Source organism: Aristolochia californica, unplaced genomic scaffold (genome assembly GCF_029961685.1).
Source record: "Aristolochia californica isolate CCGP_79_NKW_82.1479 unplaced genomic scaffold, dmAriCali1.0.hap1 SCAF_9, whole genome shotgun sequence".
Classification (NCBI taxonomy): Eukaryota; Viridiplantae; Streptophyta; class Magnoliopsida; order Piperales; family Aristolochiaceae; genus Aristolochia; species Aristolochia californica.
The window spans coordinates 29,201,399-29,219,804 of NW_027182290.1; the positions used below are offsets into that span (position 1 = coordinate 29,201,399).

General features: G+C 39.6%; 2 protein-coding genes across 3 annotated transcripts; one reads left to right on the forward strand and one right to left on the reverse strand.

The window, feature by feature from the left end:
* LOC137940514 (delta(7)-sterol-C5(6)-desaturase-like) lies at positions 1-5,255 on the reverse strand. Of its 2 annotated transcripts, none has more exons than XM_068785619.1 (3): positions 4,876-5,255; positions 2,140-2,445; positions 1-999 (listed from the first exon to the last, which is right to left on the reverse strand). In XM_068785619.1, exons 1-3 carry the CDS (start codon positions 5,090-5,092, stop codon positions 686-688), a joined length of 837 nt encoding a protein of 278 aa, XP_068641720.1. In that variant the 5' UTR covers positions 5,093-5,255; the 3' UTR covers positions 1-685. The 2 variants fall into 2 exon arrangements, with proteins under 2 accessions (XP_068641720.1, XP_068641721.1); XM_068785620.1 differs by having other exon boundaries at positions 2,140-2,449; positions 4,876-4,967.
* A 9,199-nt stretch (positions 5,256-14,454) lies between these two features.
* On the forward strand, positions 14,455-17,669 carry LOC137940574 (probable leucine-rich repeat receptor-like protein kinase At1g68400). The gene is made up of 2 exons (XM_068785716.1): positions 14,455-15,884; positions 16,775-17,669. The coding sequence occupies exons 1-2, from the start codon at positions 14,549-14,551 to the stop codon at positions 17,419-17,421; spliced, it is 1,983 nt and encodes a 660-aa protein (XP_068641817.1). The 5' UTR covers positions 14,455-14,548; the 3' UTR covers positions 17,422-17,669.
* Positions 17,670-18,406: the final 737 nt, after the last annotated feature.

The following is an 18,406-nucleotide window of genomic DNA, read 5'->3' on the forward strand; positions in this document are numbered from 1 at the left end:
TCAGTGAATAACTTCTCTTTTTTATAAATTTAATAGAAATCAAAACCCCGTCCTTCCCTTGCTGTCAACTACCTTTCCCTCACAAAAAAAGGGAGAAAGGGTGGAGCAAAGCCCACCTACTTGATTGCATCCTGAAAGAACCAATTAAACTTTGGCATCCTTCTATCTCCTCACAAGACTGCTATCCAGCAGTAAGCCCCATTTGTCTCAAATCTTCCTACACAAAGAGAAACTGATTACAGGACACACAGGCCATATATGCGGCCTGGTCCGCTTTGGCAGAATCTGTTTACTCTGTGCGAAACCGATATGAAATCACCAACATGACCATCGTTTTCACTAATACAACACGACGATATGTGATCGCCAACATGATTATCACAGAGACTCTGGAGTCGATTAATAGGACCGCAACAGCAGAAAGGCCAGGCAAATTGTTTGAATAAAAAACTTGCGTCAGCAAATTATACTACTAGATACCAGTGCCAGGATTAACCTGCTTCCCCAGAAAGTCACCTTAGGTCTTTCCACCTGCAATGCTTGCATCGATCAAGAGCCCAGAACTAAAGTGCACAGGTTTCCACGCTATGTAACACACACAGGGGCGAATCAAACCCAACTTACAGAATGAGAACGAAAGAATGGGCAATAGAGCCCATTAATCCATGACTCCCCTTCTGAGCACTCACGTAACCTTTTTGGAGTTTGTTTCTACCTTTTGAATGTCTGTTTCTGGTTCACGTAGTGTACCAAACATCCAATCCATCCACACTGTGTAATGCCCATAGTTGTGCCGGTAGGTTGTATGGTGAATAGTGTGATAGCCAGCACCCATGATAGGCCACGCCTTACCATGAATGCAGTCGTGAATGTTGGTAGTCCATACTCCTTCGATAAAGAAAAGAAGCATGTGAGTCCGAAAATGGATTGGAACAATGAAGAGTGCTATAACATGTGGGATCGCTTGTAAAATCCCGTCAAGTGGATGGAATGCCAGACCTAGCAAAACAATAATAGATGTTAGTCTAATGTCATGAAAAAATTTGGTTTCAAATCATTCAGAAACTACAAGAATAAGTACCAACATGAATGTCTTTCACTATTGAACTGAATAACTAAGCCCCAACACTTTATCTTTTTCTCCTTCTTTCTCCTTTTTTTTTTTTTTTTTTTTGATGAAGATGATATACTTACTATTAGCAGAAGGAAAAATATTTTCCATTTCATATGTACCTGCTATTTCTAAGTACCAATTATCAGATTAATGCTTATTCTGATTAGAGAAAATTGCCTCTTATCGCTAGGCACACTTGGTTTCTGCATACATTATGTGACAATTTGCCACCTCAATTAGCTTTCAGAAATTAATATAACAAAGGAATGCCTTTTGAGCAGATTCAAGACCACCATCTTGAGCAAAGCATGTTGAAATGTCAAAAAGGTCTGAGAAAATGAATTCCATTATGTAAACTAAAATGAAATATCATCACAATGAAAGAGGGCTATCCATTTTAATCATTTTAATCTTTGTTTCCGTATTGAAATGAATTACTGATACTAACAAAAACAAAAGGCACATGCTTCAGCAGCCATAGACCTCATAATACCACCTCAGTATAGCAAGCTGAAATGTTATAAATCTCTGAAAAAATTCCATTACATAAATATAAAGAAGATATATACTAACAAAAAACAAAAAGCACATGCTTCATCAGCTATGGCCCACATTCGAAGATTTCAATCAATAAATAACATGGTCTGAGAGCCCTTGCCTGTAGAGGATCCTAGTAATCAGATCAGTGTTTTCCAAATTGTACATTAATGGGCAGTCAGATGCTTAGATAAAAAACCATTTTACTAGATGATTTAAAATGAATTGTTGCCTCAGGTTCAACTGCTAAACACTGGTTCCATAGAAAGCTGCAATGTAGAGAGATCCAAAGTTACTGACCCCTGAATTAAATTAAAACATTAAAGGAGGCCCATTGTATATATCAAAGTGCTCACAGATGATGGAAGTGCTGAAGAAATGGAAGTGCATGTGATTCCTAATATATAATTGACTGACAAACCCACCCAATGCACAGAGCAACTGCATGAACCAAAAAAAGTCTTTACCTAAATGGTGGTAGGACATACCAGCAAATGGTGAAAGTGTATTCTGCTTGTTGTAGACGTGGTGTGTCGCATGAAGATATTTGTATAAAGGTTTGATGTCATGTAATTCTCTGTGCATCCAATATATACCAAATTCCACAATTGCAAGATAAACAGACAAATATACCAAGTACATAGGCCAACCAACTTCGCTTATGCTAGAAAAGCACTTAGTCCATCCACTTTCAATCATGTACTCAGAAACTGTTGGAAGAACAGAGTACCAGGGCATGGCTTTCATTGAGACAAATATTTGTAACAGCATTGACTCATTTGAAGGAACAGCATCTGTCTAAAAGAAAAATTAGCACAACCATAAAACTCATGAGCACCTTCAGTGTCCACAGGGAGGTGGGACATTAAAAGTGAAGAATATTAGGTTCACATCTCTCAAAAGCAAGATAAAGCAGATGAAGCACTTGTTCCTTACAAGTATGAAAAAGATGGCTGTATGGATAAACACTTCCCTACTGACTCATTATGGCACAAGAAGGAAAAAGTTAAAATAAATTTCAGAAGAATGGAGGAACACAACACAGATCAAGCACATCCTTGAAGAAGTACTAATGGAGCAACATTTTTTAGACACCATTTCTTGACTTTATGAACATCTAGCCCATCCCCAACAAGCTCAAAGACTGAGATGACAGACAAAATGTTAAGATCTTTATGGATGAAATTTCAAATTAGAATTATGAGCTCCATGCACAATAAGAGCTCAATTTAACTCAGATTGTTCATTGCAACCTCATGGTCTTGCTCAGCACGAGATGATTTTATTTATTTCCATTTAAGAGCAGGTGCTTCTTCACGGTTGGTTTTCTAGGTAACAAGAATCTCTCTTAATAATTGATTAGTGATTTCACACTCAATCATTCTCAAGTATCACATCATTATCTTCAAAATAATAATAATAATAATAATAACAACAAACCTTAATAAGAGTAATAGCAGGGTTTTTTTTCTTATCTTTTCCACTCCATCTTTCTTAGGTCCATCTAAAATATTTACCAATCAAGAACTTCAATAGGAACTAAGTTTGTCAAATTGGTAAAAAAATTTAAATGATTCGTAGTCAACCAAAACATGGATCTATGGTTCTACATGTCAACATAGAACCTGTTTGTGGATTAGCAAAAATGTACAAAAGCTCAATATTATCCCATGCCATTATAATAGTTGTTCATAGAGCTTAGACTCCCTTCTTGATTTTGATGATAACAATACTTAATTAAGTTGACAATTGAAAATCTAATATTTCAAATACTTTTCCTTCAAGAAACATAAATTTCAAGGTCTAAAACATTGAATCGATACAAGCTTTCTCAAAGACCTCAAGTTTCATAGAATATTAAGAACTCTTGAAGAAACACATTCAAAAGATGAAGAAAAATTGAAGAGTAGAGTTTTAGGAATCACTGAGAAAAGTGTAAAACTCAGTCTATGTAAGAGAACAGTCTACTCCTTCCAAAACTTGAAGTACAATGCAAATTTGGAATTGTAGGACATATTTTGCATTCAAACATGTTTTTAAAAATGTATACACAGATAATAAAAAAACGCAGTTCATTGATCTCAAAATTAACATTATTTTCAGCCAAGGCTTGCAGAACAAGTGGAATCACAGTATTAGGAATTCTATCACCTTATAAAGAAACTTTAGAAGTAACATCCTTGTCTAACTTTTGATCTATACACATGGTTTTCTATACTTACAAACTAAGCAAACTGAAAGCCGTCCCAGGCACAATTTTCTCATATCAGGCATACTGAAAGTGGTCTCCAGAAACAATTTTCTCATATCATTATTGATGTCAAATCCTGAAGGAGATACTTCAAATATTGCATAGATGATAATTTCAAATCAAGGATATATCAGATCAAGAGGTCCCAATTCAAGATTGAGATATAAATTGATTAATAGACAGGTATATCCTGCACAAATCCGAAGTTCTGCAATCCCAGTCATCAGCGAGAACTTCTGGATGCAGCTAGCACTCTGCAAGTTTTAAGTAACAATCACTTCACACAAATCCTAACATGCCTTTTATTTCTACATAAGCTTTTCCTTACAACTATGTAAGCTTCTTTCTCACATAACATGCATGGAAGTTTTAACTATTCAAAAATATTTTGTATTTTCTTTTTCGTCCACATTTATCCCGTGGTTCTTCATTTCTTTATTCTATTTCTTCCCTCTGCCCCTTGGCTTTTCTTACAAGTGTCAAGTTAATTCTCTGAAAAATCCTCTCAAAAGAACATATAATCGGATTTTAATTCTTGCCTTCCCCATCTTTCTTGGCAATGTCAGACTAACTTGCGAAGACACGAGGTATTGAAAACCTTTCTTACAAAAACAAGGAGAACAAAACCACAAAAAAAAAAAAAAAAACTTGGAACTTGAACGAAGTCATATTTAACTATGAACAAAAGAAAATATTTGTCCATAAAAAAAAAACAAAAAAGTTCAACTGCATATAACGAATTGAAACTAACCAGAAAATTCAGTATTATCGAATTATCGGACAAAGCAATAACGATTAAAATTGTTAAGCAAAGCAATTATCAGACAAAGCAATAAGTATAAAAATTGTTAAGCTAAAAAAAAAACACATTGAGTTTACCTTTAACGAAATAGATCCGAAACAATAAACCAAATGCAAAAAAAAAGACATAAAAAAGGCTGAAACAGGAAATAAAGATTCCGTCCATCACTACCTCGCGAAACATAGACGTTTCTTTTCCAATAATAAATGTAGAAACACCAGAGAAATCCCGAGATGAAATACAGAAGAAGTCCTCCAATATAATTCCGGAGCCATGCCTGGGCGATGTACGGAAGAGGTTTCCAGAGATATTCCGGCAACAGATTTCCGAGCACAATGCTATTATACCAGTGTGTTTCGTCCAGGAAGCCCTGCCGATAGTCTCCCATATCGACTTAGGTATATTCCGGCAGAAAGAGATCTACCGGAAATGAGAGACTGGACGGAATAGCACAGGAAGAAAATGAGATCGAGAGTGTAAAAGTGTAGTGAGGAAGTCGAATAGTTTATAGGAAGCGGAGACTCTGAGAGGGAGGGGACAACAACGTGCGTTGAGACACTCTTTGACCTCCGAAATCTGAACTCCCGTTGCCATAAATACCACTGAAAAGTCCGCGGCATCCTCACGTTCCGTTTCGCACTGATGGCGTGACGAAATTACGGCCAAAAAACACTCAAATTTTTTTATTTTTTAGAATTTTAATTGAGCGAAGCAACAGATGAAGGTATTTGTCGCTTGTCGGATGACTGAGCTGGAGTGCTTGTGCAGACATGGAATCTTTCGCCGCGAGTTTGTTTCAGGTACAAAGCCAAGAGAATTTTCTGCTGTCACTTTACTGTCCACTCATGTGGTTGGAGAAAACGAGGCACGTAACGCTTTGGTTTTTTTCTGACTTTTACCTTATTACCGCTCACTATGGAAGATCTATCAAAAATCTATCCTCTCTCCAACTCAGCTTTGAACCAAAGATAAACAATCTTTCAATCACATGTTCACCTCAGCCCAATTCTATGCAAAGATTCTCTCTAATCTCCACTTCTTACTGTCTCCCAAATAAAGAATGAATGAACAGCTGTTAATTGATTTCCGTTTGACAGAAACGAGAGACAGAGAAATCTAGATAGAAACTTCTTTTTTTAAATGCCAGTAATTAATGGAAACGCTGGATAAAAACACTAAGGCCTACTCTCATATAGATACATATACAATCAGATTGAAGCAAAGTCAAACTCAAATTGTAAATTATAAAGAGTTATAAAATCTACAATTTGTATTGTAACTCTATAAATAATACATACCTGGTCAATAAAAGTATTGCAGAATTAATTTACCTTCCAATCTAATAAGGTATCAAACCTCCCCAATCCTCCTTCCTGTCGCTGAAGAAACAAAGCTCCTTGTCCTTCCCTCTCATCAACTCTTGATTTTCCTTCTTTTTCTCTCCTTCTTGTCGCTGGATCACCACCGTCAAAAGTGACTCACTGCTGTCAACAATGACCGTCGTTGAAGGACTAAAGTCGCAACTCTCTGTCCTCTGACAGTGCTTCCATCGTCTTCTGATGAACTATATCACCTCCTCCTCTCTGTCATTGCCAGAGTTGCGCCATCGAGGGTCGTTGTCGCCGCTATTGTTGCCGCCACCAGTACCTGGTATTTTTCTCTAACTTCTCTCTATCTCGCTAAATCCCTACGGATTTTTTTTTCTGCACAATTGTCACGCAACCGCTACATGTCGTCGCTGTTCTCTCCCACTACAACAGCGCCAACCGCACCCAGCATTCTAGCCGACGCCACCTAGATCCCTTCCCCCTGCGTCATCTCAACAGAACCCCAAGAGTGATCTAAGTCTAGGGGACGAATTATTTCCCCCGACACAGTTCCTTAGGGCACATGCAAAAAAAAAAAAAAACTTCTGACTTTTCCTCATAGCTCCTAAAGAGACTCAAACCACCATTCCTAATAATGCCCATGACCCAACCAAGCCTCTTACGGTACTCAATACCCACAGTTCTGTCAAACTCACATCCACCAATTATCTTTGCTAGAAACTTCAAATGGAGGTTATTCTTATTGGTTATAATCTCTACAAGCTTGTTGATGGTTCTTATCATGCACCCTCAGCCACGAAGACAGTCAATAATCCCACTACTCCCAATCCTGAATATCATACATGACTTCGTCAAGACAAGCTGATTTTTGGTGCTCTTGTCGGCTCTCTCATACCATCCCTCGTTTTGTTTATCATTCAATCAAAGACCTCTCATGAAGTCTGGAATACTCTGGCCAACACTTATGTCTAGCCTTCGCACGGTCACACCAAGCAGATCAAGGAACAACTCAAACATCCCACTAAGGGATCTCAAACAATTTTTGAGTATATGCAGTTTATTAAAACTTGAGTTGATGAACTTGCGGCCCTAGGAAAACCTATAGATGCAGAGAATCTCACCGAGAAAATTTTGGATGGACTAGATGATGATTACAAACCACTTGTTGATATTATCAATGGTCGAGACACGCCAATTTTCTTTGATGAACTACATGAAAAACTCATCAACAAGGAACTCTCATTGTTTGTCCCTCAAGTTCACTCCTCTCCACTTCCAGCTTCTGCAAATCCCGCCAGTTCTCGCTCCAATTCCGCCAAGACAAGTAATCGTAATCACCAACAACATGGGGTGTCTTCCTACTACCCACAGCCAACTCATGCCTCATGTATCTCCAACACCGTCACTTTGGATGGTCAATCTCAGCCTCAACCCTACCTCAGAAGTTGCCAATGGTAATTGGAAAAGGACACACAGTTCCACAGTGTCCTGTCATTCTTCAAATGCAACCGCTCCTAGCTAGGGGTGGCATCGAATAGAGCTTATGTTCGAGCCGAGTTTGATTTAATATTTTGAACTCGAGCTTGAACCAAGCCTAGCCTCAAGCCTAATCGAACTCGAGCCCAATAATTTTAATTGAGTTCGAGCTCGAGCCGAGTTCAAGCTCCAACCTACATTTAAAACTTTGCATAAAATAGAAGCCAAATAAATAGTATAGAAAATTATGCATACATTTTACATAAAATTGGGTATAACCTCTACTTAAAATTGGACATAACATCTATATATTAACCCTACATAAAATTATCTATACACTAAGCCAATAATCGCTTTTTCTAATGTCCAGACCACTCCATCTGCGTGGCCTCATCATTTAGGTCATTCGTCATCTATAATTCTCAGGCACTTTGTATCCACCTTTCATGTAGATTTATCGTACCCTTTGAATTTTAATTTTAGTTGTAATTCTTGTCAATGCAATAAAAGTCACAAATTACTTTTCTCCCACTCCCCCCTTGTCTCTTCCTCCGCTCTTGACATTATATTCTCAGAAATTTGGACCTCTCCTATTTATTCTATCGATTATTTTTAATATTATGTTACTTTGTGGATCATTTTACGAAGTATATCTCGCTTTACTATATCAAGCGAAAATCAAATGTATTTGATACATTTATCTGGTTTAAATATTTTGTTGAAAACTTCTTTGGTCAACGGATTAAGACATTATATTCTGATCATGTGAGGAATATAAAACAATGTCCTCTTTTTTGGCGACCAATGGTATCTCTCATCTCATGTTCCCTCCAGATATACCCGAACACAATAGATTTTCCGAACGACGACATCGACATATTGTCGAAACATGTTTGTCTCTTATTTCTCATGCCTTCATATCTCTATCTTACTGGTCAATATACCTTCTCCACTATTGTCTATCTCATCAACCGTCTACCTACTCCCATATTTAATCTTTCTTTCACCATATACCAAAATTTTGGGCACTCTTCTTAACTAAACTCATAAATTTTGGTTGTCTCTTTTATTATTGGCTTAAGCCATACTACTCCCACAAACTCACTCCACGTTATTCTCCTTTGTTTTTCTTGGATAAAAACATAATGCCTACTCTTCCTCTTCCATAGTGTTTATGTTTCCATTGTACCAGGTGAGTTTGTTTCGCTGCATCAATTCAATTTTAGAATTTCTGTTTGGCTTAGAGTTTTAGTTTTGACTGATAATGATTTCCGCTTTTGCTAGCTCTCAGTTTTCCTATTTCGCTCAAATATCCGGTCTTCCTGCTCACAAAAGACATATATGTATATTGATTGATTCAGTAACATCTCCTCCTATTGAATGTTCCCATTGAATGCTTTCTCTTTCATGTTTTTATGCTTTCTTTTATTTATGTGATTACCTGCAAAAAAAAATAAAAAAAATGGGTCCTATGTTTCCTGTTTCCGACATCCTACCTGCATTTTCGACACCCTTCCTAACTTTTGTTAACGTCGGAAAAGAAGCCCTTCGACTCTTCTCTGACCCATGCTATCGTATTCAATCGCGTTCTGGACGTGGGAAGAAGACGAGCCAGCGTGACTCGTGAGTCGCGCATGTGAATCTCGTAAATAGTACTGAAAAATCTGACAGAAAAATAAAAAAAATTGAAGGACTTAGGATTCCTTCCACTGTGTCGCAGAATCTTTTGTGCTACTGAAGACAGTGATCGAAAATCAACTCAAATGAAATGTGAAAAATACGCTTCAGGCTTCATTATTACAACTAGCCATCAAACTGGGACAATGACTGGTTTTGGTCCGATCCATTTAGACCGAATTCAACCATTGGTTAGAACAGGTCCAATCGGTTCAATTTCTTATTTTTTTTATATTATTTTATTGAAATTGAACATGAATCGTTTTTTGGTTGGTTAATACTATATTTCTTATGTAGCTACTTTCACCATTTCATTGTTATAGGACAAAATTAACTGTTTCAGTTCTAATTCAGACCAAGCTAAGTATTCATGTTTTAAACCAAAAACCATTTTTCTTATGTGAGAAGTAAAAGGGGCTTGGTTCCAATTCAATTGGGTGGGGTCATTCGGTCCGATCCGATTTTGACAACACTGCAGTTTAGTTGATTTCTTAACATTTTATTTCACATTTCTTGCCCCTTTGGACTTACTTTTCTATTGTAAAAATTTACTTCTATTAATTACTATTAAAACATAAAAATAAATAGCTAGATTAATAATCTGATTCCTCTGGTAGCAACTCAAATGTGGGATAATTATATAGAGTACAATAGTTGATTAAACATGACCAATTTGTTTTTAGAATTTAAAAATATATATATTTGATATTTTATTTTACTAAAAATTATCAGATAAGTATAGTAATCTATGAGATTGATTATCAATTTCTTAGTAAAAACACTAATAGAATTTTATCTAAATGTTTCTTGAAAATATGTATCCTAGGAAAAAAAATAACTTTTTTTGGAATATAAAATTTCAACCAGGGCAATAAGAGAGTTTTAGTGTCTTTTTTTAATATTTACCAAATAGGAAATATGGTATAGAGAAAGGAAGTTAAACTCAGGTTCAATTAACTTTGTAATAAAAATTAAATATACATACCTTAGATGAACGTAGATTTATTTAATTTTTTTCAAAAGTAACGATATAATTTTATAAGCTTCAAGCAGTCTCCTAGAATAGCACAGATGCAACAACCCCAGAGCATCCCAAATAGATGCAGGGTTGGAACTAGGGGTGGCTTAGAACTGATCCAGCTCGCGAGCGGCTTGAGCTCAGATCGGTGTTGGCTCAATTCAATTCGGTATCCATCGAGCTCGAGATCCGGGATAGGCTTGTTTAAATTAACGAGCTAAGCTCGACCGAATACAGATTCCGCTAGACGGCTCGCGAGTTGGCTCGTTAATTTAACAAGAGACCGAGAAGAGCGGGACTCATTTCCATTCCGTTTCTGCCATTTTCATGCCGGCTCAGCACAATTTTTTCGCTTAAATCATGGATTAAATATCAAAATCATTGTCCGTCACCAGCAATTATTAAAAAATTGGGGATTTTGGTCTTCAGATCCCTCATTTTCCCTACGATTCCTCACTCTCTGTCTCAGACTCTCCGATTTCTTCGTCTACGATTTCTTCCTCTGCCATTTCTTCCTCTTTTATCTACTTCCTCTTCGATTTCTTCATCCGAAGGTGTCTCCATTCTTTCCCATATTGAGTGTACTTTTCGGTTCATTTTTAGAAACGGTGGTGGGAGTGTCTTTCGCATCTCATCGAAACTGATTTTCAGTGGTTTTACAATTTGCAAGTTCTGCTTTTTGTCGGCCGGAAGATCAAACTTTGTAAGTGTTTAGTTATTAACATGTATGGATTTGTCGTAGTGACTTTATTTACGACTGTCGTATCTTAGAGGTTTGGTAGTTCTGAAACGGTACTGGGAACGACACGGGATTTTGGTCTTTTTGGATCTTGCGATGGGAGTTGCGTTTCTGAAGTGATTATCACCGATTATCACCAGTTGATTGTGCAGAGTCACAAAAATTTTCTTTCTTGAGAAACAGAATTTTCTATCTTGAGATACAGAGTCACAAAGTACAATTAGTAGTAAGGCCGAAACCAAGTGCCTTTCAATCTTTACTCGCGAGAGATCGTGATCCAGTTACAAGTTTTGTAATCTCTGAGATCAAGTGGATAATTGTGGGAATTGCCCGAATGGCTGTTTGGATAGTCTCAAAGTTTTATTCTATTTGTTTCCTTATGGCTCTTTTTTTTTATATTTGTGGCGGTTTCTATCTTCGGAGTAACATCACATATTCAAAACGTGAAGAGATTTCAGTTAAAGTGAATTCGTTGACCTCAATTGAAACAGAACTTCCCTTCGATTATTACGGTCTTCCTTACCTTTTCCACATGTTAAAAGATGAATCAATTTATTCCTACACTACAAATCCTTTAACTGAACTTGAGGTGAAGCAGAACCTATGATCTCTATAAGATAAACCTGATTTTGGACAATTTACCCGCCATGCGATATGCAAACAAAAAGGAATTAATATACCAGTGGATTGGTTCCTATTGGTTTTACCCCCTCATCCCAAAGTAGTGATGATTATATCATCAATCATCTGAAATTTAAGGTTCTTGTTCATGAGTATGAAAGGAGTAGTGTGCAAATTCTTGGCCCCGAAAAAGAGGGCACGGGAGTACTAATTGGGTATGCCCAATTTTAAGTAGAGGTTATGCCCAATCTTATACAGGTATTATATACATAAGTTATACCCAATTTTATATAGAATTCATGCCCAATTTTATGTAGAATGTATGTATAATTTTATATATAATTTATTTGATATATATTTTTTAAAAAATTTTAAATGTTGGATAACAATTTTATAACAATTTTAAGCTTGAAGTTGGTCTGAGTTCGACCTCAAACTCGGCTCGAATATTGGCGGGCTCGGCTCGGCTTGATGCCCCCAGTTGGAACCGTGATTTGAGAGATTGGGCTCTGAGATACTCGGGCGACCCCGCCAAACCCAACAAGCTTAGAATTTCTCTATCATTGCCCAAGCATTATTATAGCAAAGGAATCCTTGGGGACTCCAAAGCGATGGTAGGCATGGTCCTCTCCTGCTACTTTCTGTATTCTTTCAAGCTTTTCTTCCTTTTTTTCTCTGCATTGGAAGACGAGTTCGAGTGGGCATCTCGAAGAACGATAAAGTGATTCAAGCAACGAGCGTTGCAAACCAGGAGTAGGTTACGACTTACAAGTAATGACATTTCTTCTCTACCACTCCTAATAACTGAAGTAGGAGAGTTTGCACCAAATTGAGCACCGAAGAAGCGAGAGGAGAAGCTCTAAATCATCCGGAGAAGTGAAGAGCAGACAAAGAAGCCTTTGTTTGGTCCGGGAGACCTCAAGCACAGCAGCAATGTTAAAAAAGGAATCTGTTTAGAGAAGATGCATTTACTTTAATGAACCTACAAGTTTCGAGCTGCTAGGCTTGTTTTTCTGGAAATACCTCTGCGCCCGAATAACTGAAATTTGGATTATCTCGGCACAGCTATAATAAATAGATGAAGGTCGAAAACTACTAAAGGCGAAAGAGAAGCTGGCCCATTGAGACAGAAGAAAGTGAACACATGGCTGAAAGCTCTTCGATAAATCACTTTACGACTAGCACCACGGAGACTGATGAATAGTTATTTGTCTGTTTCGAAGAGCTTTTGCACTTCTCCCACTGATTTGGTGTCAGATTAACAGTAGATGCTCTCCTCTTAACAAACGAAATGGGAGTTAATTATGACAGAGATAAGGATTAGGTCAAAATATAAGTACCAAATATACTCAAACTCTAATTTATATGGGCCATTGGTATGATTCTATAAATACCTGTTTACTCATCAATGAAAATCTGAACAGCCCTAGCCATTTTTAGTGCCGCTGATCTTTCTCTTCATCAGACAATACAATTCCGTTTGCTCCAGTCACTACCAATGTCATTGCTTTTCACAGGTCTTCTCCAAACGATACAATTTTATTCGCCCTAACCGCTACCAGTACTGTTGTTCTACCTCATCTCTTCTCCGGATTATGCGATTCTGTCTGCCTCAAACCATGACCAGTATCACTAATTTTTCTCTTCATCGGACGATGCGATTTCATCAATCCCAACCACTATCAGTGTCACTGCTTTTCCACATATCTTCTCTGGAAGATGCAATTTTGTTTGCCCCAACCGCTACCAGTACCATTGTTCTTCCTCATCTTTTATCTAGATGATGTGATTTTGTCCATACCAGTATTGTTGCTCTTTCATGTTTCTTCATCGGACGATGCGATTTTGTACCCCCTATCTACTACCAGTGTCAATACTCTTCTCAGCCATTAACAATACCGCTACTCTTCATAGCTACTACCAATGTCGCTGCTCTTCATATCCATTACTAGTGTCACTGTTCTTTTCGGTCGCTACCAATATTATTACTCTTCTCAATTGCTACCGGTACCACTGTGTTATTCCCAAGCGCTGCCAATATCACCGCTCTTCCTAGTAGCTACATGTACAGTTGTTCTTCCCGTTCTTTAACTTTCCTTGAACATGTTTCCTATTTTTAAAGATCAATATTAGACTTTTCTTACGTATCTCTGTCCCCTTGTCATTATTAGTAGCCCAAGAGACTCGTAGTCTAATTTGTAATTTCCATGAGTCAGCAACTCTGGCGCGCTGTCTTGGCGCACGCGTGTCAGAAAGTTTAAAAGTACACCATACCTTACGGAACAAGACAAGAAATCCTGCCTCGGAAAAGTGCAAATACCACTGCATGTGATCGTCTAATCCATATCTCACGAGTGAAAACTTGAGAAATTGAGTTCTAAATACGTAAAACTAAACCTGGCATCTTTCGCAGAAGGGGAGACCAGCACCACGATGCCATTAATTTTGGCTGACTTCGTTTCCAGTCAATCCACTGTAACAGGTTGCTACACCATTAAAAACCTTTACTTTCTCGAATTTCGTGGGTTATACAAAACTGAAATCCTTTATCGCTGCTGTCTGTCACCATTAAACGCTCCGCTTGTTCACGATGCTACTGGGTACTGATGGGTTTCCGAAACTTGGAACCCCGAATGAAAGGGCCGGGCCATTTTGATGTCGGCCTCGCCAACCAACATCCAATTTGGTTGCAATTCTTTGATTTCCATTCTCCCCTGAAATTGCTTTAAAAGATTCTGTGGCTTTCTAGTTTTCGGTAGTAGTTCTGCTGCATTAAAGAGAGGCGCGGGCAACTGGCGTACTTTGAAGAGGGCTCCAGCTGAAGCAGGTTAAAGAAAGACGACTAGAGAGGTAAAAAAGGTCGCCATTCGAGAGTATTGACTGTAGAAGAACAGCGCTTCAAAATGAAAGTATTTCCTCCCTTGTGATCCTCTTTTCTTCTTCCTTCTCCCTGGACCAGTACGGGGAAGAAGCTACTTCCGCAAGATGGGTCTTTTTCCTCGTCTCTTTCTTCTGCATTTTCTTCTCTTCTTGCTTCTGCAATTGTCTCATGGAAAAGCTTCCTCCAATACCGACTTGGACGCACTGTTGGCATTCAAAGCTGCATCCGATACTTCCAACAAGCTCTCCTCCTGGAACAACTCTTCGGATCTGTGCAGTTGGTACGGTGTCTCGTGCATCCAGAGCCGTGTCTCACGTCTGGTTCTCGAAGGAGTGAGTCTCACGGGAACCATTCAGAGTCTCACCTTGCTCTCACAGCTTCGAGTCCTTAGCCTCAAAAACAACCTCCTCTCCGGTCCAATTCCCGATCTCTCGAATCTCACCACCTTGAAGTTGCTTTTTCTTTCTCGCAACTTCTTTTCCGGTGGCTTCCCGGCTTCTATACCTTCTCTTTTTCGGCTCTACCGACTTGACCTTTCTCACAACAACTTCTCCGGTTCGATTCCGGCGTCGGTGAACCAATTGGCACACCTTCTGACTCTCCGTCTGGAGGATAACCGATTCACTGGTTCTATTTCTTCTATAAACCTCCCTAATCTTCAGGACTTCAACATCTCGGGCAACCTTCTCACGGGCGCCGTTCCCAAAAGCCTTTCAGCTTTTCCGAGAACCGCATTTGCCCGTAATCTGGTTCTCTGCGGGTCTCCCTTACCGAGCTGCGCAAACATCGAGAGCGAACCGACCAGGCCGGGGTCAGACGCCGCTACAGCTGTTACCTCGCCGGTGAATGCTAATCCGTCCGTCGTGGCATCCTCTCCCAGCTCAAAGCCGGAGAACAACGGCTCAACCCTGTCCTCGAACCACCATCACAGGGGAAAGGTGAATCGTCTAGCCGTGATTCTAATCGTCATTGGCGACGTTGCCATTCTCACGCTCGTCTCTGGCCTTCTTTTCTGTTATTTCTGGAAAAGCTTCAAGTCCAAAGACGGGAAACGCTCCCAACTCATGGAAGGGGAGAAGATCGTCTACTCTTCGAGTCCGTACCCTCAGCAGGGCGGTTTCGAAAGAGGGAAGATGGTTTTCTTCGAGGGGACACGGTTTGAGCTGGAGGATCTGCTGAGGGCGTCGGCAGAAATGCTGGGGAAAGGCGGTTTCGGTACGGCGTACAGGGCGGTTTTGGAGGGCGGAAATGTCGTCGCCGTTAAACGATTAAAAGACATACAGGTTGGTGGTAAGAGGGAATTCGAACAGCATATGGAAATTCTGGGGCGGTTACGACATCCGAACGTTGTGACATTGAAGGCGTATTATTATGCAAGGGACGAAAAGCTGTTAGTGTACGAGTACATGCAGAACGGAAGTCTATTCTCGCTGCTTCATGGTACGTAAGCTTTTCAATACTGTCTTAAATCTTTTTGTGAACCAAAGCAATTTTTCGTTGTCAGCCGCGATTGAATGACGGGTGACTTTCAACGAACCAGACAGTCATCGTCTTCCTTGATTAGGGAGAAAAGGCGTTTGGCTCGATCACCCCACTGTTCTGTTCTGCGTTTTGGGAATTCCTCGAGCATGGACGATCTCGGCGACTCTGGTTCACCACATAGGGCTTAGATATTGATTTTAGTTGGGTCTCCCACTTACTACTAATTTGCAGAACCCCCTCGTAGATGCCCAGAGAAGCCATAAACTCACACACACAGGCTTTGAACTATTTCCCGCAAGTTTGAACTTTGACTCTGGTTTAACTATTTCAGCATGTTCGCCAGTGCTCTCTTCATCAGCTCTCACTTAATAATAATATATCTAGTTTTCTATAGGAAATGGCTCACGACAGCGAAAGCCTCTCTTGCTCCCTGCTCCTTTTGCATTTTAAATTTCTTATCTACCTGTAAAGGATGCTTCTATGTAGATTGTATATTACACCTAATCCACCTCCTTTTATAATGGAGCGGAATGGGTTCCACGGCAATAATTGGAGAGCAGGAGATGAGATACTTTGCTAATGGCCGTGGGAGAGTGGACACAAAGTGTCGCCCATCGCAAATGCCTCTTGGGAGGAGCCTTGGAGACTCCATTTGAGGCGTCCGTTACTTTGTTTTTGGGTAGGATAGGAACCAATCTGGGGTGCCTCACTGACAGACAACCGCACTTGATATTAAATGCTGCCATGTCTCCTTCTGGGTTCAGGATTCAGAAACACGGAACTGTCTTCCTTGATGGAACCGTTTTTGATTTGGTTATTTCCCCACTCACCTTGTTCAATTCATGCAGGCAACAGAGGCCCAGGTCGAACACCTCTTGACTGGACCACAAGGATGAAAATAGCTGAAGGGGCAGCACTAGGCATCGCTTTCATCCATCACGCTTGCCGCTCTCCAAAACTCTGCCATGGCAACATAAAATCCACTAACATCCTCATTGATAGAACCGGGACCGCTCGTGTCTCAGATTTTGGGCTCTCAGTATTTGCCTCCCCTGCTGCCGCCCCAAGGTCCAATGGCTACCGCGCTCCTGAACTATCAGATGGACGGGGATACTCCGACAAGGCAGACGTGTATGCCTTTGGGGTCGTGCTGCTGGAGATGTTGACTGGCAAGTGCTCGTCAATGGCAGAGAACAGGTGCGGCGAGATGGATCTTCCAATGTGGGTTCAGTCTGTTGTGAGGGAGGAGTGGACGGCCGAAGTGTTTGATCTGGAGCTTATGAGGTATAAAGACATCGAGGAGGAGATGGTTGGGATGTTACAAGTTGCCATGGCTTGCACTTCTGCTGCGCCGGATCAACGTCCGAAGATCAGTCAGGTGGTGAAGATGATCGAACACATACGCGGAGGGGAAGTCTCCCCCTCGCAAGAGTCTTTTGATTCAGTTTCGGAGTCGGCTTCCATGTCAGAAGATGCCGGAGGAGTTGGCCAGTAGTAAATTAATAATGAAGCAAAAGGAGTGGCTACTGAGGCCTGCTTTCGTTTTGTCTTGTGCTGTTGTTTCCATGTTCCATTTCTTATATGAGGTGAAAATGTAAAATAGTCCTTTCTTCTGTTTACATTTTTGTTTTTTAGATGGATTTGGTGTTAATACGTTCAGAGAAAAGCTCTTTGTCTAGGAATCTGTTCGAACTTTGAACTTTGAACTTTGATGAGACAATAAATGCCACTATATTGGTTTTGATCACTCAATCAATCTCGCATTCCATGGTGGAAACTTGAACTTGGAAAATTGAAACGCATCTTCTTCCTTTTAAGAGTTCCGAGTCTAGAATCAAGATTTGAGAAGATGATTGTCATGTGGTCTATATACAGCTAAACCAGTTACTTCTGGTCCATCAATCTTGTCTATCAATCTTGTCTCGTAGTCTTTAAGAGTGACAAGCTTGGCATTTTCCGGCATGGGAGTTTGGGAACTCTACAGCCCAGGTCGTTGACAAGGCAGAGAAGGATCCATGAGAAATCTGACCATCTTAATCTCACATATATGCTTATTCCATTAGATATTTGCTGCTACTCTGTCTTGGATGATGCATGTTAGCTGTCGGAAGAGATCAGAAGAAGCGGTTGCAGGAGTTCTACTCCATTTCCGGTGTTGCTGTTGGATCACGTTGACATGGGTTTCTCCATAAAGAATTCAGGACAGAAAGGCAGCTTGCTGTCATCGCGTCCGTTTGCATACAACGCACACACTTTTGCTTTTTAATCCATGCAAAAATTAGCTTTTTTTATTGAATGACAAAAACTTTTGTTGTTTAAAACTATACTTTGGTTAAACAATGAAATAGTTCCTCATTTAACTTCATCCTTTAAAGCTCATAAGATGGATTGCAATTGTGTCCATAAAAAAGGTTTTAGCAATGAACCATATATATACAGAGGGTTGATCCAATATGAAAAATCATTTGGTGCAAAACATG

What these genes read in the sequence shown, in the direction of transcription:
- LOC137940514 (XM_068785619.1), bottom strand. Translation starts at nt 5,092, where the DNA reads ATGGGAGACTATCGGCAGGGCTTCCTGGACGAAACACACTGGTATAAT. An exon ending in AAACGTCTATGTTTCGCGAG is followed by an intron (nt 2,446 to 4,875) that starts GTAGTGATGGAC and finishes TCTTTTAGACAG; the next exon opens with ATGCTGTTCCTTCAAATGAG. An exon ending in TACACTTTCACCATTTGCTG is followed by an intron (nt 1,000 to 2,139) that starts GTATGTCCTACC and finishes TTGTTTTGCTAG; the next exon opens with GTCTGGCATTCCATCCACTT.
- LOC137940574 (XM_068785716.1), top strand. Translation starts at nt 14,549, where the DNA reads ATGGGTCTTTTTCCTCGTCTCTTTCTTCTGCATTTTCTTCTCTTCTTG. An exon ending in TCTATTCTCGCTGCTTCATG is followed by an intron (nt 15,885 to 16,774) that starts GTACGTAAGCTT and finishes CAATTCATGCAG; the next exon opens with GCAACAGAGGCCCAGGTCGA.